We start from the raw sequence: 27422 nt of genomic DNA, 5'->3' as shown, positions 1-27422 counted from the left end.
GACCATAAATAGCAACTAGGCAAGCGCCTTCTTTACCACTCAACACTTCTTTAACTATCAAAAATGTTGTATGCTGAGTGGGAATGTTCCAACGCCACATCATTTGTGTACAGAACCCCTCGTTCTTCCATAAAAAGCCGGCCCCTTGAGCCAGATTGCAAATGAAGCTTCTCAGTTCAGCATAGTTTACATTATGAGCTCACAGTTTCATCCACGACGCTTGTGTTTGTTGACTCTAAGCCGGCCCATCAGCTCATGACATATCGCTGCCGAGTATTGCTTAGGGCTTATGGCCGCCGCAGGCTTGCATCGTTTGAGCAAACATGAAATGAGGTGGCTCTCCACCGTGTTCCGGTGCGGAATGTGTCCTCGTCGCTTGTAACAGTTCATCCTGTTCCTGTTCTCCTCCATCCAGTGTCGCCGATGGCCGTTCTTTGCCCCCCCCCCCCCCCCCCCCCGTTTTAATGAAGAGTCCAAAATTACAAAGTTGTCACATCCAAATACATCATTTTTCCAAACGGCTAACAGATGGGATTGACTTCTGGTTTCCCACTTAAGGGGGCGGGTGGAGTTTTTACCAGAGGAAGAGCAACGTAAAATGTCTGTGAAAGTTCCCATTGAATGCAGGGCTGAGGACTTGCATTGCAGAAAAAGAAAAAAAGCACAGGCACACCTCCAAGGTCTCTAGTTCCAACGTCAAACAGAATTACCATAATGCATTGTGTTCCCCATTAGCATTGCTGCTGTACTATTATCAGCAATCAGCCTGAAACAACTGGCATCGGGCTGGGGAGCCAAACGCACAAACTTCTATGTTATATTTGTTTTATTTTATATTTAAAAACAAAAAATTCATAATTTTGATGTCTTCAGATGGGACAGGATGTCCGACAGCATTTTATAGATCCCTATCAATTCCTAATAATGTGGATTAAGAATCAGTTTGCTATAGCTGTGCTGCTACTAAAGAGCAATAGCGCTAATTCCAATGGAGCCAAGTCAAATCTCAATACTTGTAGTCAAAAACATCTGCATTTGTTTGCATACAGCTGCCATTTCTAACCATTTATTTGAGGATTTACATTATGGTCAGTTCTGGATTAATCTGTGTTGTGGAAAACACTGTGGCTCTGAACGCCTTCCAAATAAGGGAGGGGAATTCTGGAATTGTAATTGCATGTACGTCGCGCCTGACCAAACACAAGAGCTCACACAAATACAAAATTGAAGCCTTACACATGGCAGATGATGAACTTAACTTCATCAAAAAAAAAAATGTAACAAATGACGCCGATGTTTAATTCCAAGCAGGAGCCGGATTTGACTTCCTGACTGCGTTTGGAATGCTGCCCTTGAGACTCATGCAGAAGTGTTTCTGCAAGCGTGAGTGCTTGAGACGGACAGAGGGGGGGTCGACGGCTTTCTCTTGGGCATGAGCGGTCACAGATGTGAGGGGAGAAAGTGCACGCTCAGCAGATGAGCGCTTAGACAGGTGGAGGGTTAGCAGATGCAGGTGCTGCTGCTGATTGTGCCGGACGGAGAGCAGCAAACACGAAACGTCTAATCAGCCCTTATCTGACTCTGCTGCAGTTTCATGGCTGTTTGAGCCAAGTGGGCCGCAGTCCTTAGATGTTCCGCACAGGGGACTTTATCTGGGCAATCTTGAAGTTATGCAAAGTAAAATAAGGTATTTGGACTGATTGTACTTTTGCGCGAGAGACACAGCTATCTCTTCCGCTGGCTGATGACTCGAGTTTTCAAGGACATAGAAAATAATTTTAACCAACGAAGGACAAACCAACATCCACCGCAGGAACGAAGTGAAACAACTCAGATTGTTTCAACCCAGTTTGCGGTTCAACATTGGGTCGTGTTCATTGCAACCTTTAAAATGAACCCCAAACCCTTATGAATGAAACCCAAGCAGCAGCCTGCACTGTGTGTACAACTTCCTACTCAATCTACTTCATTGTTCCCGTCGACATGATTGTTTTGTTTTTTCTGGTTTGCTGGGTCATAATTCACTTTGTGCATCTCCATAAACCGACCCCTGACAAAATGAACTGGTTGACTCAAGGGCTCTTTTTTTTTGTTTTGTCTGTCAAACCGTGTTCAGATCTGGAGGTCAGCTTCATAAATATTCCACACATTCAGATACTCCCTAGACTTCACAAAACCAGACAGGGAATTAATTGTGTGCTGTTGCAACGAGAGTCTGGCAATAAAATATTTTGTGTCTCTGATGAGGGAAGAAATGTGTTTACACTAAAGTTTCATGACCTTCCTCCCCCATCCCAAAGTAATCTTGAGACAACCTTCCGACATCTTCGATAAAAGGATCATGCGGGAATGCATGTATGTAAACTTCAAGGAACATTTTCATTGCTGCCTGCTCCATTCGGGACTCATAACCACACCGGAATCTATAAGATGAGGTGCAGCGTTCCTGAAATCCAAAGTGGAACAGAGGTGGAAATGAAAGATTCTCCTCATGCATGGCTTTGGGCTCCATCTTTGGAAAATATCTGAGCAACCGAACAGTATTTCAAAAGTTCGCAAATAACGATGCGCGGGCAATGTTGCTGAGAGTTCACAAGAGGATCGTAGAAAAGGTGCGCTGCTCTTGGCAGAAGTTCGGATATCCAAAATCAAATACTTTTCTCCCTGTGCATAGTTCTGCTAAACAGAGGTCGGCTGTGTCATCACAGGTCCCGGTGTGGACTCAGGCCAAATCAGATTTTTGTGTGCGGGACCAGCGGTCTGTCCCTCGTTCACAAAGCAAACAAATGAGTGGGTCAATATGGGAGGACTTGTTGTCAATGTCAACGTGTGACAAACACCTGAAGCGGCATCGGACACGGAAAGAATCTGATAACTGATATAAATATTTCACTAATTGATCCAATGCGTAGATGAAGCTAATTCATCCCATAAGTGTGTTTTGAATCCTCCGGTTTTTATTTATTTGTTTGACAAGACTACATCTCGTAACCTAACTCTGAACTGCTCTATTGATAGACGTGCATCCTCAGACTCTGAACACATTAGTCTCCAAAAAAAGAAAAAAGAAAATCTGTTACGAGAGAAAAATTTAAGTGTTGGAGGTTTGTAAATAGAAATTGTTGCGGCTTTTACGCTCTTAAATCTCCAACAATGAGCCACGTTTATGATGGTGAAATCATTACATCGCAAGCTGAAAGAAGCAATTTATTAATCCCAGCAAAGTCTCACGATAGCCACGCAGCAGATGGTTTACAAGGCGGTGAAGACAGAGCTGAGGAGCTCGTTAAAATGCGGCTCATCCAGATAAGTGCGTGTTGCTGATTTTGCCAAAGACGTAACAGTACCTATTTAAACCCACTCGGCACGCGCACACACACACGCACACACCGAATGTGATGTGTGTGACCGCACTGGAATCGAGCTTGTGTCAGTTTATGCACGCTACCTCCTGCAGATGCTTTTACTGTGACACAGGAAGACCCAACTACACGTGAATGCTGCGCCGAGGACACTCAACGTAACACCCCTCTCACTCATGGTGCCAACAGCACAACCCAGTCAACTCCCATGATGCATTGCATATTCAAATTAGTGACCGGCCCTCGTGATCGCTACAATATGATCAGAGTGAGGATAATGTACAAACATGAAGTGTGGTTGACATAAAATCACACACAAGGTAAAAACGCACATTGCTTTATGTCATGTATCATCATTATCGTCTCGTCTAACTTTCTGGTGACCAATCAATTGTATCATATACACCATTAAAATTGCAGCAAGCATAACTTTCAAGGCCAATATTACGCTCTTATAATATGCAAATCTGCAAGTGCATCTACAGTCTACTGGCACAAAGGATGTCGATTCAGTTATGGTCTCCACATTCTTGATGTCCAAAATCAGCATTTTGATGGCTAAAGCTGTTTGATCAATATTTTCTCTAAATCCTTGAAAGACTAGCTTGCTGAAAATAAAGGCATAAACAAGTCTTTAAAGATTTTAAAACATGGAAGAGGCTTGAGAATAGATCCTTGTGGAACGCCACAGGCAATGTTTCTTCAGTCTATTGCTTGTGGTAGACAGCAGTTCTGGAGGGACTGAATCTAAGAGGTTTGTCATCCATCCATCTATCAATCTTCTTTCTTTTTCTGCCTTGCAGGTCACGGGTGTTGCTGGAGCCTATCCCAGCTGGCCACAGGCAAGAGGCGGGGTCCACCCCGGATGCGTCGCCATCGCACCACGGGACCATTCATAGACAAACACTCACGAGCACACTCACACTTACGGACAATTTGGAGTGGTTAATTCATCTAAATTGCGTTGTCAATAGTAAATAATGAGCAAGCTTTTATAAAATATAGGAACTTTTCCTGCTTTTCTCAAGTTGACTCAAGTTCAAATGCTTTCCATGTGTGTTTTAAGTCATATTCCAATTTTGTACGATGCTTTATATTAACCCTGACGGGTGGATCAAAAGGCTTACGTCGCCATGCTCTCATCACACAGCAATTCTAATTTGTGTAGCAACACAATAGAGTTTCAGTAAAGCCTAAAAAAAAGTTCACTGTTCATTGAGTTTTAACTTGGTTGCAAATGAATGGTGGTTGATGACAAAACGCATATTTAATTTAGTTGCTCCCTGCTGTCCCTGAGCTTTGTGTCCTCCCTCGGCGAGCGCTTGTTAATTCTTGCAGGTTGGTTCCACACCGCCACACCGGCAGTCCTGACTCAAAAACAGGAAGGCATTATTCAGGCTCAGGGGACACTTTGAACGTCTCTGTGTGGGGCCCGTAGGCAAAATCAACATTTACATACTATCAGCAGCTTTCTCTTACAATGAGGCTTCGTTGTGTTCACACATCTTTTGTGTTGTGTTTTCTAAAGCTATGACGTCAACTTAATGGTCAATCTGTAACACCGTGCCCATTTGCCAGGTGCCTTGTTGGCCACATCTTGGTGGGCACAAATGTCAAACAATGGCCCCTTTTTGAGTCACATACCCAGAACCGTAAACTAATGAGTCACTCCTACATGCGCTTGTTCTTTGAGGTGTTTGCATGGGTTCAAGGAATTCAGCTCATTTCTGCAACAAAAGCCTGACATTTGGGTGACCACGTTACCATTCGTGCTCATCCCAGTGCTATTCTCTCGCACCCGAACCCTCGTCATTGCTAGATAATGGAAATCTTGTCTCCACCTGTTTATCTTTGCCTCATCACTTGAGTTGTGCTATATGCTCATTTCAAATGTCCAACCCTAACCCTAACCCATATTTCATGAGATTTGGCTCAACCGAAGTTCCACTTTATCAAAAAGACATGAACAACATCAGAGATTGTGCTAAGGCTAAAACTAACAGCCCCCCACCTATGAATTCAAGCCTGCTGCAACATTCCTCCTCCGTTATTGCCACACAGGCCTTCCTAAGCCATAAAGCTGCCACAGAAACACGCAAAAGCAACACATTTGTGTCCACGTGTGAAAATCGTCCCAAAACTACGCATTTCTTACTTGCTTTTCCCAAAAAATACATCCCAATATATGAGTATGCAGCTGTAGATTTAACTCTTTGAGTAAAAAAAAAAACATCTTTAACTCAAACGTTCAATCCTGACATTGAAATCTGCCTCCCACTTCAACGGCCAATAACCCCGGGATGAAAAATGGTAGGAACACACCCTTTCTTCTGATGAAAGAAGAGACTTTAATCTTTCATTTGGCGTTTGCATAGTCTTAGTAAAGAATATTCTGTGGTGCTCGGAAAATCAGGATAAATGCGCGAAAACTGGGGCACTCAATGAGTTAAAACATGCTTCTCTAGTTATTGTTTGGTTCGAATCAACTTCCCTCTTTGCAAGGACACGTTTACACCATTTACAGATAACTGCACAGAAGTCATCCTGGTAAACCATCTCTGTGATCAAACGTTTGCCGCCAACACGATCAATGCAACCTGCAGAAAGACGGCAGCCTACTGTGAGAGAAACGCCGGCTGCTGTGTCGCCTGCTGGTGTTGGCTGGAAGTGCAAGAAACAAAATGTTGCAAGCCTCTTCTTATGTGCAGCTCCGTTTAATCCATTCCCAAAGTAAAAGAAAAAATGCACTCAGGAGGCCTTATCGTCCCAATTTCTATGGAAGGCCACTCTTTGGAATTTTGTTTAATCGTGCCCATGAAACCGATGAACCGACCGACCAACAGAGAGACGCCTCCGTGGCCGAGGCAACTATTGCTTCAAGTGAACAGTGGGATTCTCATCCAGCACAATTTCATACATTTATGCTTGGGCACAATCTTCTCCTCAGGTTCAAACACGAACTTCCGCGGACAATATACCTGTTTTCCAGCCAGCATTGCAAAAGTAATGGCTAAATTGATGTGGTGTGACAAGTCCTCTCTTCTTCATTGCCAGGAAGTCTTCATCTAATGGTTGCTTTTTTTGTGTGTGTGATTCGCCGCTGAGTTGACCTGCGGCCTGACCACATTTCTCGAGGCTGTCCTCCCAAGGGGAAGGGATGTGAGAATGCCAAATCTTGACTTGAGGAAACAGGATTTCTCGGCCAGCTTACAGCGGGGTGCAGCCCCGTGCGCTCCTAAAACAATTCAGAGGAGCAGCCAGCTTCATTTAGCGTGATAAAGAAAAACACAGCATTTTCCCCGGAGCGCCGATGGTTGAGGATTCTGCCGTACATAATTCCACTCAGTGCTTCCAGAAAGTAGTTCAGCCTTCTAACAATGATGAAGACCTTAACGAGACTGCAACATTTGTATTCCCAATGACGTTTTTTTCCCCCGTCGTATCCTATACAGAGCCTGTACGCAACGACATACCCACCGGGAGTATCGGCTTCTAACCTCCTTGAGGTGTGACTTCCCCCCCTGAACCGAGTGGAATCCTGCTTCTGTCCAAAACACCAGTGTCAGAGCCACAAAACAAAAGCCACAAGGAGAACTGCTGTAAAGTGAGTAAGCCCTGAGGTCGCGGTCGAATTCGTTGACGGCACCGTTTTCGCCGCGTTCCCATGAAAGCTCCCGATGGCCTTCCAATGGCCAGTGTGAAAAGTCTACAAGACGCGAGGCCTTAAGACGGAATCAAACGTGCAATTCTCAGATTCATTCACTGAATCATTTTCCAGAACTGTTTATTCTATGGTTGGGGGGGGGGGGGGCTTTCCCTGCTGACCTTAGACGGGTCTTCAGTTCATCCCGGGGCCACGCAGAATGACATACAAGCCATGACATTCATGCTTCGGGTCAAGTTAGAGTCATCAGTTCACCTCTCCAGCATGTTTTCTGTGGTGGGAGGACCTGGAGGGAACCCATGTTTGAAACAATAGTCTTATTATGCTGCACACAATGTCTGGAGACCAACGGAGGAACGAGGCTTCAAAAGTTTGAAAGAATGGCTTAATTTTAATTTTTTCTTATGACATTGAGTTGTCCTGGACACAATTCCAAGAATATGTGTGAGCAGACAAATTGCAATTTGGAACTTTCGAGTTGAAGTGAAGATCAAATGAGCCGTATTTGTCTTTCTGCATCCCGTCCTGATACAACTTGCTTGTGAGGCATCGCAATTTTCCGAGCATTATTCTGGCTCCTATTGGTGGCGTATCCTCCATGTTCTCGCATACATCAATCCCTGAAAAAGGACTATTAAATCAAAGCGCCGTTAAGGAATCCGTCGGCGCATCCAACGTTTACCCCCGAAAACAAAACTGTAAAAACAGAAACAGAAAAACAGTGTGTTTTGACAGAGTTACATTCACGCTATTTGAACACAAGACGGTATCACATTTACTCCCGTTGTGGCTCGATTGTGACATCGAGCTCCGAAACAATAAAAGGTTTGTTTTGCACAGACACAGAAACACAATCCTGTCTGACCTGGTAAAAAGAACAATAGAAAGAAGGCACCAAAGGATTGTTCATCTGAAACCTCATAATATAGACAGCCCCCCACCCAAACCTGCTCCACAGCATGTACATATATTGTCTGATTCAACAGAGGTTGAATTAAAATTAATTTTATTTAAACAATGAAGGTTGAGCTAATTTGTGAGGCTGGTACACTAGTGGAGGGTTGGAGGGTTGCACACTATATCAAAGAATTGCATTGAAAAGGCCCCCCCCCTTATATATTCAGTCACTTGAGAAAAAAACTGTGAACCAAACCAGCCTCTCAATATAAAAATAAGATGGAATCCGGAGATAATTCCGACCGAATTGAAGGCGTTTTATAAACTACGGTCACACAGGGGAAGGCAGCAATGGTTGGAAATCTCCCCATCGGCACCTTTTGATTAAGCCCGCACCTGCCCCCCCCCCATTTAAAACAGAAAAACACACCAGTCCCGGTCGAAAGATAAGCGACACAAGGCAACTCTTCATGCAGGATTCATGTGTAGCTGTGGTCGGTGTGCAAGGGAAAGCATGGAACGCTTTTTTGGGGTCTGTGACATCATGTCTTAGCTTTTCATGGGTAAAACGGTGCGTGAAACATTATCAGATTAAGATTAGCATCCACCCCCAGCTGCTCTCTTTCACCCCCCCCCCCTACTATCAACCTCGCCGCCATCAACCATCCCATTCCTTCCCTTAAACGAGGAGCAAAGAGGCAGAAAGGGCCAATGTTTTCCAGCCTGGTGTTGACTCATCGTCATGGCTCCATCTTAACAACCGAGCGTGAAGATTGTATCCGGAGCGTGTTTTAGCCTGTTTTTTAACTCACAATAAGAGGAGAGCACACATTACCTGTCCTTTAGGCTGCTTGTAAAAGTCCTGATTTGTACAATACCATGATCTCTTAGAAATCTAAATCCAGGGATTTCACATCAGGTTTGAACGATTTCACTACACTCATCATCAAGTCATAAAAAAATAGCTCACTTAGAATATAGGATATATTCAGAGAAGCATGCAGTTTTGGTTTGCTTAAAAAAGAAGAGGAATCCGCTAAACATCCTTAACACATCAAAACTTAAGCCAGACAAAATGGAAAACGAATCCAGTCAATCTCCAGCAGGTCTCCGCCGGCATCATTTGCACGTCGTCGCGTTATTTCACCCTTCTCGGTGCCGTCATCGCGGCTAATCAGATTAGCATCATTTCTCTCGATGACATGCTCCCCACACATGGAACATTTTACCATGCAGACGCCCAGAGCACAGACAATGGAACATGCTTGTACTGAGCAGACACGCAATCCTGATACTACCTCAGGCTGGCTTCCTCACACGCACGCATCACAAAAGCAATTCACTGTGCAGGCAAAATGTTTAACTGACCCCTTTCAGCATCATGTGTGTTTCCCTGTCGAGGAAATGTCAATGAAATAAATTGTATTTAAACCATTTTTTTTTTTTAATGATTTGCGGTTCTTTATTGCGATTCCCCCCAAAAAACGGTCGAATCCAGATCCACATTTATTATTTTGTTTGGGTTCATCTTGCTGGAGTTTCTTTCTTTTTTTTGTTTCGACCGAGGCTGCAGAGAAGTAAGCATGTCAGCACTTTCTGTTGGAGAGGCTCATCGCATCTTGTTGTGGCTTGCCAACATTGCAGCACCCGAGGTGCTCTGGTTCTGTCACGAGAGGAGCAGATAGCGGTGTGTAACTGGATCTGCATGGCAACGGGGCTGCACAAACCACTGCCGCTGGGTAAAAAAAAAGAAAAAGAAAGAGTGCATATGCATTGGCATGCTTGTACAGAATGGTTTAGATCAGGTTCAACGGGTCAGCTAAAAGGTTTAAAACACCACGAAAAACACGCGTTACCTGTTGCCTTTGCTAAATGTATGATTTCAGAAGAAACATGTAATTGCATGTGCGCGTCGTATGTAAAGGGTAACCGGCAAGCCTTTTGGCTAAGGGGGGGCCGTGATGAATTTTCACATTTTGACAGACAGGCTGGGCCATTATCAGATAGATGGCGAGTGTTTCTGTGAACTCATGTAAAAGCCATTATCTAAAAAGTAGAGAAAAAGAGACGAGAGGAGTGACGTGTCCTCATTGGTTAGAATTTGCGCCGTGTCCTCTGGTGTTATTGTGCGTTTACGGCTTTGTCATGAAGGAACAGCGATGCCACGTGTTTGAAAGCACTTCATAAATTACGCTCGTTGTCCCCCCCCTCCTCTCTCTCTCTCCGCCATGTGACTTGCTGGAGATAAACTTGAGAAGGTGCAATCAGTCCAGTGAGTAAAGCAGCTCCATCTGTTTCGATCTTTTTGACTGCTCTGCCGTTGACACTAACAACAACGGCGAGACTCTCTGCAGGGCATCTGCTCGTCTTCAAATTTAAACGCAATATAAGACGCCAAACAAACATTCATCAGGCCTCGTCTCGGAATCCCCAATTAGTGGTAGATATAATTCCGGCCTTAATGGATGCATGACAGTATATGGGGCTTTATACTGTCAATCAAAACCCATAGGAATCGGGAATGGGAATACTCAAACTACGAGTAATTTCTATACGATGGAATCCAGAGGGATGTCTCTGACGGGGAGACGATTGGCTGTGATTGCAAACCAGAGCAGCAAATCCATGTTTCTTCCCATGAAAGTGTTCCGTGTCAAACAGCAACGTTAAAACGAGAGACAGAATTCATCCTCTGTCAATAATCGAAGTAAAACTACAACAATCATATTAACCTCCTGAATCCAATTCGAAGGCCGGCAGGAAGTCCTCGGTCAGAACTGGACCATACTTGCTGTTCCGGGTCAAGACTCGAGCTTGCTTAACTCAGTCCCGTAAATTACCCAGAATCCTCAGGGGGTTTGTTATCCCTCAGTCGCCTCATGTCATGGCTGGGGCAGGGGCTGTGCTGAGGTGGTGAGGGTCAAGGGGTCTTCGTCAACATGTGGGCCTGCTTTCACCATGAGACTGCTGACCCCCGTATTGTATCACATTGCACTCATTTAAAAAGGTCAGGTCTCAGGGAGGCTGGCTCCTCTCGCCTAAGCCGACCCTCGACCTGGTGTTGGTACTTGTTCCGTTTAATCCCCCCCCCCCCCCTCCCCGAACAATAGGTCCCATTCAGAATGGGGCAACCTGTCGAACATCTGTTTTTTTGATGACGGCAGCAGACCACAGATTAACGAAGGAGTCCAGCGGCGGCTTTATCAGAAACGTTCGCCTTCTTATAAAAGGGCTGAGAGAGAACAGACCAAAGCACTTGGAATTTCAAAATGTTCCGAAATCTGTTCTAACAAGTGGCGTCAATGGATAAAAAAAAACAAAAAACAATCAAGTTAATCAAAAACAATCAACTGCGATAAATCATGTTCATTTTTTTGTTTTTGGATTGTTTTTCCTAGTATTTTTTTTTTTCTTGGGGGGGGGGGGGGAATTAAAACAATAGCATGTGTGGTTTTGGAGTAGGGAATGACTCATTGGTTCAAGGGATCAGAGCATTTCTACTTAAGTGGTCTGGGTTCAAGTCCACATTCTAAGTACAGTTAAATTATTGACTTTCAGAATCAAGCTACTTTAAACTTTTTACTCCTTTCCATTTACGTTTCGCATCGTGATTGCATATTACGGCACAGAGGCTTAAAACACGTAACCCCAAACCTTCGGCAAAAATATCCAAACGCTTTCAAGCATCATCGGATTTCAGACCAGACATTTCCCATTTTCCGCCCGAACCCATCGATCACGCCACGACCCTTCAGATTTATGCTGTGAACCCGCTAGAACAAGCAACCCCCCCCCCCAGAGGGAGGGGTTAAACTAGCCACAAACTAGCTCCTCCTCCTGGACAGGCTATGCATGAATCCATAGATGTGAACGATCAGCTATCAGTCAGAGAGGCCAAGTTATTAGTTGCCTTTGTTGGAATTTTCCAATTACAAAACAGCACAAACACGACTTATCTGACGACGTCAGATTTGGCTGGAGGGACATTATTACATCACGTAACAAATCGACAATTTGTTGCGTGATTTATTGCGCAAGCATAAGCATGAACAATAGAAATGAATGGACACAAATTCTGATTATTAAAGAATCTTAGCAATCACATGGACCACACAATGTAACAATCCCATTCTGATGCTCCTGCCCTTCCCAGTTTGAGGCCTTATCAATCATTTTCAACATGTTCGCTGAAAGACGCAGCTACGCGCCGCCAGATATCTTCAGAAAGCCCCGGTTTTCACTTTGATTGCGTTTATTATTTTTTCCAGATCCGCATGCGATGATCAGATCTTTGACATATTGATTCATACTTGGCCTGGGAACATTCTTCCGCCCTGTGACTATTGCTTTGTGAGCTCGTGATCGGCACAAATTATGGGGGCGCACGATCGCATTAAGTCATCATAGAATGAATAAATGTCCGGGCAGAATGGCTTTTTTGCAGAGACCAAGTCATTTTGCTTTAAATACTTCATGTAGATTGCTGAGAATAATTTCATACTTTTACAACAGTATTGTTTTTCATCCCTTTTGAATCCCCCCCACACACACACGATTTTCACTTCCGAATCCGAGAGGAGGCTCGCCCCCCGCCGATATGACGCTTTTCCTTAATATTTAGAAAACAAAAACACAAGCAAAGCTTTATCCTCCTTTACAAAAACAATAAACCGCTTCCAGGTATGCGGTTCCAAATCTTTTTAAACAGCACGGCTATGTGCTGCCAAACGCTTTCCTTGTAAGCTGGTTTTGAAAATGAATGCCTTTATATTTTGATTTGGACCCACTGAATAATTTACTACGTAATTACATACTGTGCAAAAGCCTCCGTGTCCACTCGGGGCCCAATTGGGATTCTCTGTTGCATCGCAGTCACAACCGGAGCCTTGACCAAATCAAAACTCGAACCCACTCTCTAATCAAAAACTGGAAAACTCACATCCAGAAGCAAAGTTTTATGTCTGCCGTTCGCTAAATGCCCTTGCAACAGCGACTAGGTTGTAATTTCAGATTTGCAGCTAAACTGCATGTTTTATTTTTTTATTTGAGCCACTCGAGAACATCACGGAGAGGATGCGGTGTTTATCGTACTAGCGAAGTTACGGTTGGCTGCGAGTTATCAGACCGGATGATTGGTCAGGCGTTGAAGATATTTCAGAGACTGACACCACTGTTTTCTAAATATGCAGGTTGTTATTTGAGAGATTGTGGTGAACAATCACACATCTCTACAACTTTCAACCATTATGGGGCTAAAAAAAAAAACGAAGTTGCGCAGTTGCCAGTTTTGGATGTAGTCGGGGATAAACAGCCAACAGCCAATCACAGCTCTTTGACATCGTTGGTGTGACTCACAATGTCTGTGTAATTAAAACACAGAAATCCTTTATCTTCAAATTACAACCTCCTGCTAACCAAGGAGCTAGCAAGTCTGCTTGCGCCAACTAGGCTATACTAACCTATTTTAATCTGCTTTTTTCCCACTAATACTTAAAGAAATAAATCCAGGATTACCATAGACACGGAAATCCTAAATTAGCATTAACTAAAGACAAAAACCTCCATTTAACTTTATTATTATAAACCCAAATCCCAAAAAAGAAGCTTACAAAACCAGGTCCAAACAGACAGAACCCCCACCCCCACCCCACTAAAGAGCAGAAAAACAGGCAGGACAGCACACAGCAGTCGAAACAGAAACGAGCCTGCTGGAGAGTGCTATGCAATAGCAAGAGAGTTGCTGATTGGAGGATTGGGAGCAGCTGGATGAGACGACACAGGTGCAATGGATGAACTTGATTGAGTGCAAGAAGGTGACGAAATGGCAGGAGACGTTACACTAAAATAGATAGAATGAGAGAATGAACTTAAAGGTCCCATATTCTTCCCTTTTCTCACAAGTTAACTCAGTTCCCAGACACTTGTATGAAATATCTGTAACAGTCTTTGGTCAAAATAGCAAACAGATGCTGCAGGACAGCGTCCCTCTCTTCTGTCTCAAACAGCTCTGTCAGAAAAGCCTCTGAAACCGAAAGCGAACCTAAGTCCATTGCGTGCACGCAATGAATGTGCACGCGTGTGCACGCACATCTTGTGCACGTTCTAACAAAACATTCGCTGTGTTGCGCAAAAACCTCTGAACAGTTTTCAGCTCTGATCCCCCCCTTCAAGTACGATGCATGCTAATGATTAACAGGCTGGCTTTTGTTCATTATATCTGTATGTGACTGCATTTTCAAGTTTTCCCTGAAAGGCTGCTGGAGGAGGAATTTATTTCAATTTATATCATGCAGAATTCTAATGTTGACCGAAGCCCCATTAGCTAAATACCTAAACTGACAAATTGAAGGCATTGTTTGGAAGTGTTTAAAGAATACTTGAGCGGGACTGAATGTGACGAAATTCAAATATTTGTAAATGCGATTGGTCACCTTCGACCTCGTCCTCCACTGCGTTCGCATATAAACAACCTCCTGGAGGGTCGATTGCATAACGCAGCCTGTTGCTTGAGAGCATCAAGCGTGAGATTCGGGGGGGGGGGGGGGGGGGGAACACGCAGCGATCTTTACCTCTGCCACGGAGGTGATGTCTGTCTGTCTGTTATAAGATAACGCAACGGATCTTGGAAGGAAATTTTCAAGAAATGTTGGGAATGTTACCAGGAACAGATGATGAAATCTTGGTGATGATCCAGAAGAGATCCTGGATTCTGGATCACTTTGAAATTCCTGAAATGTCAATATTTTTTTTAATTCTTGATAGCGAATAAAAGACTCGGAAACTGAGTTTTTGCGTTTATAAGGGTGACAACTTAACAGCTTAAACTGGGACAAGGAATATTACAAGCTGCGTTCTCTGGTGTCTCCTTTGCTTGCCATCCACGTGGAGAGCAAGGGCGATTATTTTGTACATTTGATTACAGAAAGCATATATAAAACTCATCAAGCATTTCAAAATGTCATAAATGTTTTTATTATAAAGGTGTTTTTTGTTGTTGTTTGTTTTTTGCAATTGCATCAAACGCAGAGGCTTTTCATTGCATCATTCTTCCCTGGATTTATTTTCATCCACAACCTCATTTTTATCTCCATCATAGAGAGTCTGTTTTCTTTCTTCCACATCTGTTTGTTATGTTGCTCGGCTGACATTTCAGTGACCGACTCAACGCAGAGGTGCTATATGATCAGATGTGGATAGCTTTATTAGATTAGGCTAATTTAATTAAAGGGGCTGTCGGGGCTTTGCAGGGGTCTGCGCTTTACCGCGTTGCCCACCTACTTTATGTCTTCTGGAGCAACAACTCAGGAGAGAAGTATCGCTTCTTTCACGAGTTTAAACAAGAATTTTTGCAACTCCTGGAGTCGCCCCCTGCTGGGTAATGGAGAGCATGCAGGTTTGAGGCCTCTACATTGGCCCCACCACTCTGGCCATATGACACATTTTGTGATCATCCAGTTGGACCTGGAGAAAAAGATGTAATGTCATGATTTGAAGCCATGCAGAGCCAAACGCGATGGCTGCAGAGATGTATTGTTCTGCTCACTTGGATTACAGTTACATTTAAATTGTGTGTTAAAAAGAAAATTACATAAAGCTGATCAGGGAAGTTCCAGTGCCGCAGGGATCAGTCTTCTGGTATTAGGAAAATCAATGTTTCTGTTTTCACAACCACCCTAAGCAAATTATTTGGTCACCGAGAATTTACACTGTCGGTGCAGAAAAATCATGACAAGCAAGAGGGTGGGAAAGAAAGACCGTGGGGGGTTAATGCATGAGCTGCTCTTTGGGGAATTGATATTTGTAATGAGAAAACAATAGAGGCCAAAGGGAAGAACATCATATCCCAGATGTGATGTCATTTTATTTTCAGATCCATTTCACAAGCGAGATCGTGTAATTTATAAAACCCTTTGTTATTAAACATATTTCAGCTGCTACACTTTTAGAGCCATGTGTCCATATTATAGCAGCATGGGCACGTGGAACTGAAAGTATGTCTTCATCACTTAAAGTGCACATTTCTCCTGCATCTATTGAGGACATGCAAGTGAGCTCCTCTGCAGGGCTTGTCATTGCAAACAGTGCCTTCTAGTGGCCATCTGCTTTCACCAAAAGTTAGTCAACTATATCGCCTCCCCCTTTCCGGGGATCCCCCCCCCATCAGCCTGCAAATGCTGGTAAAACAGGCACATTTGGGAAATGACTGTGGCCATTTATCAAGCGGTGAGTGGATATGGGAAAGACAACCGATATAGCTTCCTGACACGATTACTTAAGGAAGAAAAATCTGCCCTGAGCGTTGCAGGGATGGAAATAGCAGGCCCAGCTGGGCTGATTTAAAGTGCATATGTGGTGCAAGCAGTGCACACAGTGAAGCAATCAGGCGTTCGTTTGCATACAAGCTATAAAGTATAGGAGAAGCCGTGTTGCAGAGAAGTTGGCAGACCGTTGCCTCAAATGTCAAAGTCCACAAAATCCTTTCCCTCCGGTTTCTTTATTTCAGTTTTCTCTTCTGTGTGTGTGTGTGTGTATTTGCCTCCTGCCTCCATTTCTACCACAAATGCAGCCCAATGCAGGCAACAGGTGCAGACTCTAAAGGTGACTTTATGACTGGATCGAGCGTTCTCTCGCTTTTCACTCCTGCACCACTTTAGAATGTCGTTACTTCATTCTAAATATTATATTAAAGATCATTTTGCACTTAATTTGAATGATCAGTCTGTATTTATTGTGCCCTTGTCAGTCCTACCAGCGTCTCTGCTTTCACTTTATTATCAGGGCAACGTTTAAGTTCTCCTCCGGTTTTTATAGCCTTTGGTGCACGCTTGTCTCCACCTTTTATCCCTTGAGCTGCACGTGAAAGGTGAATCGATTTATTCTTCTTATTCTTTTTATTTTACTTTCACTAAAGCACATTCTATTAAAGGCATTTCAGATGCATTATTCTGTTGAGACCTTTTGTTGAAGTGAGTCGTGCTGGAGTGCAGGTTGTTCTGTTTTTTTATGTTTCAACCCTGAACGCAGCGCGAACACAGAACCCCGTTTCTCTGCTGAGGATAATGTGAAGTGATGCTGATCGTGACGCGCCAGAGGCGCATTCCGCCTGCTCTGGGCTCTCCCGGTGAGCAGATCTGGAATCAGTAAAAGTCTGCAGGGGTTTTTTTTTTTTTTTTGAGGAGTTGCTCTGATGAAATGTTTTGATAAGGCTTTGCGTTTTCTCTTGCACATCGGCATCAGTTCAGCCCCAAATAGATCATCCCTGCTGCTGCTGCTGCTGGAAAAAAAAAAAAAAAGTGTTTGGCCGCCTGCCAAGCCGTGGAACAAGTGCGCCTCCCTTGCCTTGCTGTTTAGCGTATTCATAGTGAAGGGGTTTGGGCTCGGCTGTTTTTAAAAAGGCAAGGCAAGCCCTCAAGTTGATCAGTCTGCTCAGAGAAGTTGAGGTGGAGGAAACTGGAGTCCTTATAACTGAAGGGGAGAGAAGCATATAGCAAGGAATTGCCTTCGCTCCTGCAGACGCGTCAAGCTGTTTTCTCGTGGCGCACGGCTCAGATCCTCTCATGAAACAAAAATATACATCTTTTTTTTTTTTTTTTAACTATAGATAGCAACACTCCAGGATAAAGACCGTTGGCTTTAGCTTTTAAAAATCGGATTATCCGAGTGAGGCGTTGCGCTCATTAAGTCCAGTTTCGCCCTCCTCTTCGCCATTTGAAGGTTTTACGCTAAAGCAGAAGAGCGCGCACCGACAATGTTTCTGAGTCTTTGCCTCCTGGTGACATTTATCTTGGGGCTGTCCCGGTGCTTCGGCTCGTACGTGCCGTGCGAGCCGTGCGACCAGAAGGCTCTGTCCATGTGCCCTCCGGTCCCGGTCGGCTGCCAGCTGGTGAAGGAGCCCGGCTGCGGCTGCTGCCTGACGTGCGCCCTGTCCGAGGGGCAGGCGTGCGGCGTCTACACTGGGACGTGCACCCAGGGGCTCCGCTGCCTGCCGCGGAGCGGGGAGGAGAAGCCCCTGCATGCCCTCCTCCACGGCAGGGGAATGTGCACCAACGAGAAAGGATACAAACCAGCGCACCCGCCCATAGGTAAGAAGCGCGCTGGCTGTGACTGGATGCGTATGTGGCTGCAGGAGAAACGCGTATGGATGGGGGGGGGGGGGGGGTCAGTGTTTGATGAGATCCTGTCCCATGTGGGGATTCACTGAGCATGGGGGGATAATTTAAATCATATTTCTGATAATAAATAAACGTAAAACAATCTAAATGTATATAAATGTATATACATGTTGTACCTCCTCGCCCAGGGATGGATGTGGGTTCCCTGCGCACAATCACCAAACCACACGACTCCTTGGTGCCAGTGCTCTCTGACAGATGGCTTGAGGTGCCATCTGATTAACTGTTATCCACATGCCTTGATTGAACTGACTGCAGGAGCTTATATATAATGTCCCGCGTCTTTGTGCGGGACAGAAATGCGTCTCAAGTTGTCCTTGCGTCCACCTGAAACGACACTGCTGTCCCCCCCTGTTAGTGCTAATATGAACCTTCAATAGCGAAAAAAAAATAAAAAAAACACACCGTGAACCTATAACTGAGTTGTGCGCTTTTTACGCGCGCGCTGTGTTTGCGTCCCGGCTGACTTGATCCCCTAGTGCGGGGCAGTAGCTGTCAAAGTGCGGTCGAGCAGGCAGGGAGACACGCTGACAAGTGTCGTATGCAAGTGCGCAATGTTTCACTCGTTTCTATCGGTGGATCCGCTGCGCGCAAGCGTTCTAGGAAAGACGCGCTCAAGAGATATTAAGGCAAAAAATATATATATGTGTCAACACCCAAAGTGGAGCCATTTCTGCAAAATTGCAAACTTTAATTTCCTCTACAGCATCGAGTGTCTGTTACGCGCCAGACATTTCCATCTTCTCCATCCATTGCGCGCGATATTGCATCGCACGCACTTCGGCTCGCGCTCAGAAGAGGAGTTCTTGTTAGATTTATGCTTGCAGGCTTCCCCTATCGCGGCCGTTAAGAGTCGGATTACCGCTAAACCCGGAGGAGAGAGAGAGAGAGAGAGAGAGAGAGAGAGAGAGAGAGAATTAGCCCCAAACGATTTAAGACATTTCTGTAGCAGAGAGCTTCACTGTCACTCACATTTTTTTATCAGCCCGTCAACAGCGAGATAAGTAGGTGGCAACCACAAAGGTTTTAGCTCCATGACTCATTCTGTAAAATAGGCGAGCACTGGGCTTCAGTTTGGCTGCTGACAGTCAGGGAGCATTTAATGCCTCTATGCATTATGGGACAATGTGGTTTGTCCGTGAACGAAAAATACACATCAGACTAAAGAAGAAGAAAAACTTCACCCAAGACATCGGTTGTGTCCATGCGCGTGTGTGTGCGTGTGCGCGTCCTTGGGCGGGGCAGTGCGTGTGTCTGGGTTGTGATTGATGACACCACAGGTAGTTCTATCTTACTCTGGCTTTAAACCAACACACACACACACACACACACACACGCACGACCTGTGTTCTGCGTTGGCCCACAGAGGTAATCAGGGCATCTCTTCCTGCCTCCGGCCGTGCACTCGTTGCAAGGCAGCGGTTCAGCAGAACGCCCTCTGGCGCTCTCTCTTTCCTCCTGAAGGGCTTCCTGTCTGCTGACGGCACCGCTGGTGAGGTGAGCTTCTGGTTTCCTGTGGTGTGGGATTGCAGCTGTCTTGTGTGCCGCACCAGCTGAGCAGGGACCAACACGGGGAGGAGGAGCTCAAGTGTCCGCCGCCACTCATGAGGCTATGAGAGCTGTCGCCTACTAAATGTTGACCGCGGTGACCAAACAAATGGGGGGAGAGGAATCCTTGCTAGCTTGGGTTCCCATCCCAGCGGTGCGTTAATTTACACTTTGCTCCTGCGCTGTGATCCCAGGAGTTGTTTGGATTGTAAAGCACAGGAGGTGGTATGCACTTTGGGGGGGGGGGGGCACTCAGACTTTGTTCGCCCGCCCCCGCGAGTGAATCAGACTCTGGAAAGCTTTGCCAGAAGATATGACTTCATAGGAGCAGGCGCCTCGTCCTTCAGGCCTCTGAAAGGGCCTTATGTTTGAACAGATTGCTCTTGGCCAAGAAACAAAAGATGATTAAGGAGTGGCTTCAAATCCACGTGCACACACACACACACACATATAAATACTATGTCCGGAGAAATTAAAACCCAAGTGCTGATTTACATTTGACCGTAGACTTAGACTAAAGACACCCGCCACCATACTCCATCTGCAGCGGCGGATGTGTCCTCGTAAAGACGTGCCACGTTGGACATATGTACTGTGGCGGACGAGTGTGATCCCAGATGCCTGACAGCTTAATGATGGACTCGTGCGTAAGGAACCGCCGACGTTTGGGTTTGTCCCGTCTCTCCTTAAACATCCGAGACACTGCAGTGAAAGCGTAGCATGCTGAAGCTGATCCGCTGCAGGTGCTCGGGAGAAATATCCGCAGGGTCATTTTGTCGAGGTGCGATTCACAGAAACCGTGGCGTTGTTTAGGACCCCTTTGCGAATAAGACATCGATATCACTGAAGTGAACATGTTTTGTCCTCCATCTTTATCTCATTAGCAGCACTGGAACCATCTCTGGCAAGCACATAACCTCTTTGGCACACATGCCCGATTTCTCCTTATAAAACTTTATTTGTACAGATTACTGGTCACTGACACCAAATCTGCTGGTGGCAACAGCTGCGAAACAAATCTTTCACTGTAGTCTTTCAATGCTGGGAGCGTGCAATAAAAAAAATATATATATGCAGGGATGGCGACATGCTGTGCTTTAAAATGATGTCAGCTACACTTAAATCTGGCCTATGCACTACAACAGCACAGAATGCTGCAGGAAAGGGCCAAAAATCATCTGGCTGTGTCAATAAAGACGCATTCCCATGAGACGTCAAATAGTATAGCAACTTGTCTGAGAGTTTGGTTCTGCTCAGAAAAGCTGATTTCAGACTGAACACTCTGGGGATGCTCAGAGGACAACCACTCTCTGGGAACGTCTTTGAGGAAGGGCCTTTTTCTCTCTTTGGATTTGCACCTCCAATGGGAATGCTGAAGTGACGTAAGCCGGGCCAGCGGTTGGCATAGCAACATAACCTCTGCTCTACATACAACAACAAAAATATGACAGACATCTGTCGGTGTTTTTGTTCCAGATTTCTTTTTTAAGGCTGTTGTCTCCAAGGCTAACTTTTCACTGCGGTTCATTGACTCATGATTTTACCAGCCGCTGTAAATTTATATCACTCAAGGAGCAGCTAAAACAAAAATGTTTCTTAAAACTTCTTGCACACCAGAGACACAGAAACAAATGGTTCTTAACAGTGATCCAGTGGGGGAACTTCCCCTGGTCTGGACATGCAGGCCTAAAATGAGATCTTTCATTGTTCCATGTCCTTGGAGGGAGCCTCACCCTTGCTGTGGCGTAGTGTACCTGCTTAAATCTTTAACTCTTACTCTTATAAACCTACAACTATCAATAGTAAAAAATACTTTGCATGTATCACGTTACATAAGGAGGTGGTTTGCTCATTCTTGCGGTTGGAAGGATTCACACCGTTATGCTGCCAACACCACAAAGAATGCGTTTCAACCTCTAATTAATGTTGAAGGTCGCCCTTCGCCCACTGTGACATTTCTTTTTTTCATGCTGCTCGGTGATCAGCTTTTGTGCAGCGACACGCAGCCAAGCTCGACCAAAAATAGCTGCCTCTGCCCCCGGGGAGTTAGAACATTGTCACACCCAGCAATTGTGTTGTGGTGATGGCGACCCAGGAAGAAGTTGTGTCTGTCTATGTCGCCTGTTGAAAATCCAAACCCAGATGTCGGATGAGACCTCAGACCAAAATTTGGAATGTACAGTCGGAGAGCTGTGCTTCCTATTCGGATAAAACATTTTTTTTATACCATTCAACTTTTTTTTTCTTTGCACTATGTGTTCTTACCTACAGTGGCATTTCCCTCTTGGAAATATGTCACATCCTCTCATAAGCCCTGTGTTTGTTTGTTTTGTTTTGTTTTTTATTTATGACCCTTGAATTGTTCTTGCTGCTATTTAGAGCACACATTCAAGAAAAGCAGGAAACTTTTTGATTGCAATAAACATAATGTCCATGCACAATACCGTGGGAAGAACCATTTCCTGCATCCAGCTGATTGAAGCCATGAACAGGATAGAACAGACATTCCATTCCAAGTCTTTTTTACACTTGGGGGTCGTCGCATTAAGTCATGCACAAGGGTTGATTTTATTTCTTCCCGACCAATTGGTTTACAATGGAGCATTTCTCAAATCGGTCATCTAACGTCTGTGGGATGGCTGTCAAGCCATGCAAAGATCTGTAGCAGTGGTCATTTTGGCTCAAAAGCCTTTGTGGCCGATAGTCTTTTGTCTCTGCCGCTGCACAAACATTCTTAGTGCTCTGTTTTTTTTCACACCTTGCTCAAGAAACTGTCAGGTTGTCAGACCACAGGCTTCCTTTCAAATATTAAGTAGTGGAGGCAGTTCGAGGATGGTTTACCAACCTGTGCTTTATGTGACACTGGCCCACGGGTTCATTTGTCCCCTATGCTTTTTTGTCCTGCTGCCAGTTGAAATTCAACGGCGTCTTTATTTGCTACAACCTTCAAAAGGTGTAATTTCAGATGCCCGGCCCATCCACTGAGGTTTGTAACAGGGAAGGCCATTGAAAGGCGAGAGATTCCATTGTCCTGGTTATTTTCCTATCAAGTGCTTTTCCTCCCAGCAGAGACAAAATCCTAACGAGGGCTAGTTTATCTTTCAGGCTTGGACTTTTGCCCCGAAGAAACTTGGGATATTCATGAAGCATAATTGTGTGCAGATGTTAATTTTTAAACAGAGAAGTATCAGGTGCACCTCCTCTTGGCTTCGCCTCCCCTCTCATCCTAATGAAATCTTAGGCTCAAGTGGAGAGAGAGAGAGAGAGAGAGAGACAGATAGTGCCGCAGCTTTGGGCTCGGCTGAATGGAAGCGCTGCACATGACTCGGCTCACTTGGCTGGCGTCCAGCGTCTTGGCGGAGGTTCAGGAGTTAAACACAGACCTTTCTAAGCCTCCTTTACAAGCTGGGTACCATGAGCATGGAAAAAACGAGGGTTTTTTTTGTGGCTGCATCGAAGAGCCCTCTTCAGAAGTGGAGGGGTACAGACAACCAGACACCATTGTCTCTACAATAGCTACATTTTTACAAAAGATATCAAAGTGGGGTTTAAAAAAAAAATCCTGTTTCCAACATTTCCATCAAAAGCGCTGAAAATAATTAATGTGCCATGCCTCTGCCCTCTGGCTATACTTATATACTTAAATGAGATTACACACAAAGCAAGAATGGACGGTTCAGACGGGAATGCTTGTCGTTATGTTTATTGGGAGCACTTGATATCCTCGTCGAATGAGCGCTGAGACATGAGGATGCATCTCGGCGCTAACCGCATCCTGCCAGGTCATAAGTTGTGAGATTAATTTCAAAGAGACTGCAGAGCAGCGCAGAAGCCAAAGACCCGATTCTGGTAATCACCCTGCCCGGCCCTCCCCCTCCTTCAGAAAACTCCAGACACTCATGCTGTGTCAGGCTCTTTGAACATCAGTTTCTCGGCGCTCGTGTCCTTGTTACATCTCCGTGCACTTTTGCTACGGTGGCTGTGCGCTCATAGGCCAGTCAGTGGCGTGGTGGCAACTGGTTAAATCGCATGTTCCAATGCATTTTCTCAAGGCTCGATGTGAGAATGGGACGTTGATTTGTCTTTGAGCAGGAGTTGGCACGTAGCCGGCAGTCAACATTCCTCTCCGGTTCATTGCCTCTGGCCCTGTGCGCCGCGGCGGGTTTCCTTCTCAGATAAATATAGCCAGGGTCATTCACTGGCACCGCCGCTCCAGCCAGTTAGAGCCTGGCACAAGTCCCTACAATAACTCTCTACTTATGGCACGGCTAAGCCAAAGAGGGAGCTCAGCGCTTCTTTCTGTGGCCTCAAAGAACCTCTGGCTGGGGGTCCAGGCTTAAGAGGCTGAGCCCCCAAACATAGAGGGGTGTGGGGGTCGGAGGCATGGCACCGAGGTTAACGATAAAAGGGCTGTGGACTTATAAGATGGAATTCAGATCCGTAAGACAACAGTGTCCTCTTGAGGAGGTGAAGTGAGTGGAAGAGATGCATAGAAATGCCGCAGGCCTGTATCAGCATATTTATGGGTCTTCGGAGCGACTGGATTTTTCCATATTATGACACGTGAATCAGTTTTAATTGCAGGACACATCGCCATAAAGCGCCAAAGTTCTGTGCCCCGTAGTCCCTGTTGAAGTTTTGCAGTCCAGATAACAGGCAGGAATTTTCCAAGTTTTACTTAGAACGCCTATAACTGTCTGGATATTATTATTTTTTTAAGAAGGGTTTTAGATGGGAGTTGAGTGACGGATCACCCCCAGTTTCCCTTCCTCCTGTACAAACAAATAGAAGCAACAGTTGGCGGAAAACAAACCTTAGGAAAAGCACCTGGTCTTGTACTTAATGTGTGAAGAAGCAACAAGCTGTAGAACATTGGTGATTTATGCGGAAAACACATGAAACCATGAGAAGCCATTACAGTATGAGCCAACAGTGGCAGTTATGAGGTCATAAATAACCCAGAGATATATTTTACTTTCCTTAATTTTGTGCTCTCATTTTGTGCTCACCCCCACCCCCACCAGCAACTTCTTCATCTCCCTTTTAGTCCCAGTTTTAGTTTTATCGTCTTTTCCTTACTCCAATTTCCTGCTGTGGTTTCTCTACTAACTTCAGTTCTGCCAAGTGAATGATTGCTCACCAATAAAAAAACAACAACAACTAAACAAAAAACATGACCAGTGCATGAATATCAGCGCAAGTACAATATTTAAACCTCTGGCTTACTTTCAATTACACAGAGAATTACCGGTAATCGTTCTTTTAAAGGTAAAGATTCCACACTCCAACTTTATCCTGAAATGCACAGATCAGAATGTTTTGCAACGCGTTTTACCATCTTTCAGCCCGTTGTTTTGTTTTGTCAACTTCTTTTCAGTCTAAGCGCTGATGTTCTGATAACTCTACAGCATTCTGCCCGTCCGTCAGCGCCAAACACGTCTTCCTGTCGTGTTTACCTCAACAGACTTTTACCAACCAAACTGTGAATTTGTTTGAAAATGTGACCATATATCTGTTTTCTCTGGTGCAGATCACGAGTCCCATGAGGACGCCATAACCACAGAGATCACAGAGGAGATGCAGCCAGCTAAAGTGCCGCTCCTTCCCAAAGACATTGTGAACAGTAAAAAAGTCCATGCACTGCGCAAGGAGCAGAAGAGGAAGCTCGGCAAGCAGCGCTTCATGGGCTCCCCCATGGACTATTCCCCTTTGCCCATTGACAAGCATGAGACTGAATTTGTAAGTATTCTCCTTCACTTTGATATACAGTAATTCAAAGGAAAAGTGCAGTATGTGTAGTTTTTGACTACTTCTGCTAGCGCCTGTAGAAGATAGTCCAGAAGAAGTTGCTCACCTGTAAACCTTTGTTGAATCTGTCCGAAGGGTCCATGCAGGAGAAAACTGGATGGGATCATTCAGGGAATGAAGGATACTTCCCGTGTAATGGCTCTGACTTTGTACCTTCCCAACTGTGACAGAAAAGGATTCTTCAAGCGCAAGCAGGTGAGTTAGCCTCGGAGAACGCCATGAACTGTGACATTTTTAAGGGCAATGGTGCGGAGTACTCATAATTACTCATTTGATAATAGCAAAGTTATGTCACCAATCAGATTTTCAACCCGACACTGCACAGATACTAATACATTCAAATGAAATTTAGAGTTATGAACCTAAATAAGACTCTATTCTGTACACTCTTGGCTTTTGTAGCCTTTCTTTTGTCAAACCATTGAGTGCCGTTTTTGTAACCATAGTTTTAAAAAGTTATTTCTGGATCTCGATTTGTAACAGTCAAAACAATTCTTTAGGTTTTCATGATATGTTCGTGGGTCCCATCCAATGTTAGCGCCTAGTTATGTTTCAGGCCAAACAGTTAAAGGGAATAAAATAAACTCTTGTTTCTTTCCCATCTATAAAATGTTCTGTGTACACACAACTGTTTTGAAATGATCCTTGTACACACTGAAAAAAATAAAAAATAACTATAATAAGTATGTCCAAAGGTAAAGGAAATAAAGTGTCTTGTATTGTCTCACAGTGTAAACCATCTCGAGGACGCAAACGAGGTATCTGCTGGTGCGTGGACAAGTATGGCGTCCAGCTTCCTGGCACGGATTACAGCGGAGGAGACATTCAGTGTAAAGACCTGGAAAGCAGCAACAACAACGAGTGAAACCCGGCGGACCACCTTCAACCCCCCCCCCCCCCCCCCTTCCTTCCCGACCTACCCAACCTTTAATCAACCACGCGACCTACGGCCTGCGCCTCCTCTCTGAATCACACTTATATGCTCCGCCCTCCGTTTTCTTCTAGAGTTGTTTTATTTTATTTTTCAAAAAAAAAAAAAAAAGACAAAAACAATCCAAATGAATGAAAAGGCTGAACAAAAAAGACATTTATTTTTATCTTTTCTGTTGACTAAGCACTCAAATCTGAATGCGGACAAAAGCCCCATAAGATTTGCTAGATCCCTTGACGGTTGCTTTTAGGACCCTCTTCTTAATCTGGCCAGTTCACTACCTGCAAATCCATGAAAATATATACTCTCAATATATTTATAGAAATTGGGGGGTTTCAACATAAAACGTAGTATAATGTAATAATGAATACAAAAGCATTGCGGCCACATTGATTGGTTTTAGGTTGTAGATTCCGATGCCACTGTGGAACCGATGATTGGCAGAGTAATCTGCTTTATTATTATTATTATGAATATTTTGTGTCTGTTTTCCAAAAGAAAAAAAAAGACACAATTGATTGGGACATGCTGTAACAGTTGACTCTATATGGGTATGTGGTTCTGTCAGAGCACTTATGAATAGGGGAACCTGCTTAGATATGTGTAACTTCACAAAAAGCATGCATGAATGTGTGCATATGTGTGTGTGTGTGTGTTGTACAGTGCATGTGTGTGACACTTAATTTGTTGTATGACGGAGTGAGCCTTTTACAAAAAAAAAAGAATGTCCTTTTTTCTTTTTTTCTTTCTCCTTTGTTTTATTTTGTCACAAGTATTGCTCGCGCTTGAAGTGGTCTTGGGGCTGGCCTTCGCTATAACCGATGTGCGTCTTGCGACATGTAGCAACCAGAAACACACACGTATAAAGCAGACCATCACAGAGACGAACCTACGTAAAGTGGGCTCTTCGACAATGAAGCTAGCCCGTTATGCCGAGTGTGCCTATTTAAAGAGACGCTGCCATGCAGGGCTACAACAGAGCTTGGAGAGCACTGGCTGGCAAAAGAAAGTGTTTTCAGCAGAAGCAAGTTTGACTTGTC

General features: G+C 44.6%; 1 protein-coding gene across 1 annotated transcript; it reads left to right on the top strand.

The window, feature by feature from the left end:
• The first annotated feature begins 17671 nt into the window (after positions 1 to 17671).
• Positions 17672 to 26316, top strand: LOC137902005 (insulin-like growth factor-binding protein 5). The gene is made up of 4 exons (XM_068746041.1): positions 17672 to 18005; positions 25174 to 25382; positions 25527 to 25646; positions 26182 to 26316. Exons 1-4 carry the CDS (start codon positions 17672 to 17674, stop codon positions 26314 to 26316), a joined length of 798 nt encoding a protein of 265 aa, XP_068602142.1.
• Positions 26317 to 27422: the final 1106 nt, after the last annotated feature.

Source organism: Brachionichthys hirsutus, chromosome 12 (assembly GCF_040956055.1).
Source record: "Brachionichthys hirsutus isolate HB-005 chromosome 12, CSIRO-AGI_Bhir_v1, whole genome shotgun sequence".
In the NCBI taxonomy this organism is placed as follows: Eukaryota; Metazoa; Chordata; class Actinopteri; order Lophiiformes; family Brachionichthyidae; genus Brachionichthys; species Brachionichthys hirsutus.
This window is presented reverse-complemented; position numbering and strand designations above follow the sequence as displayed.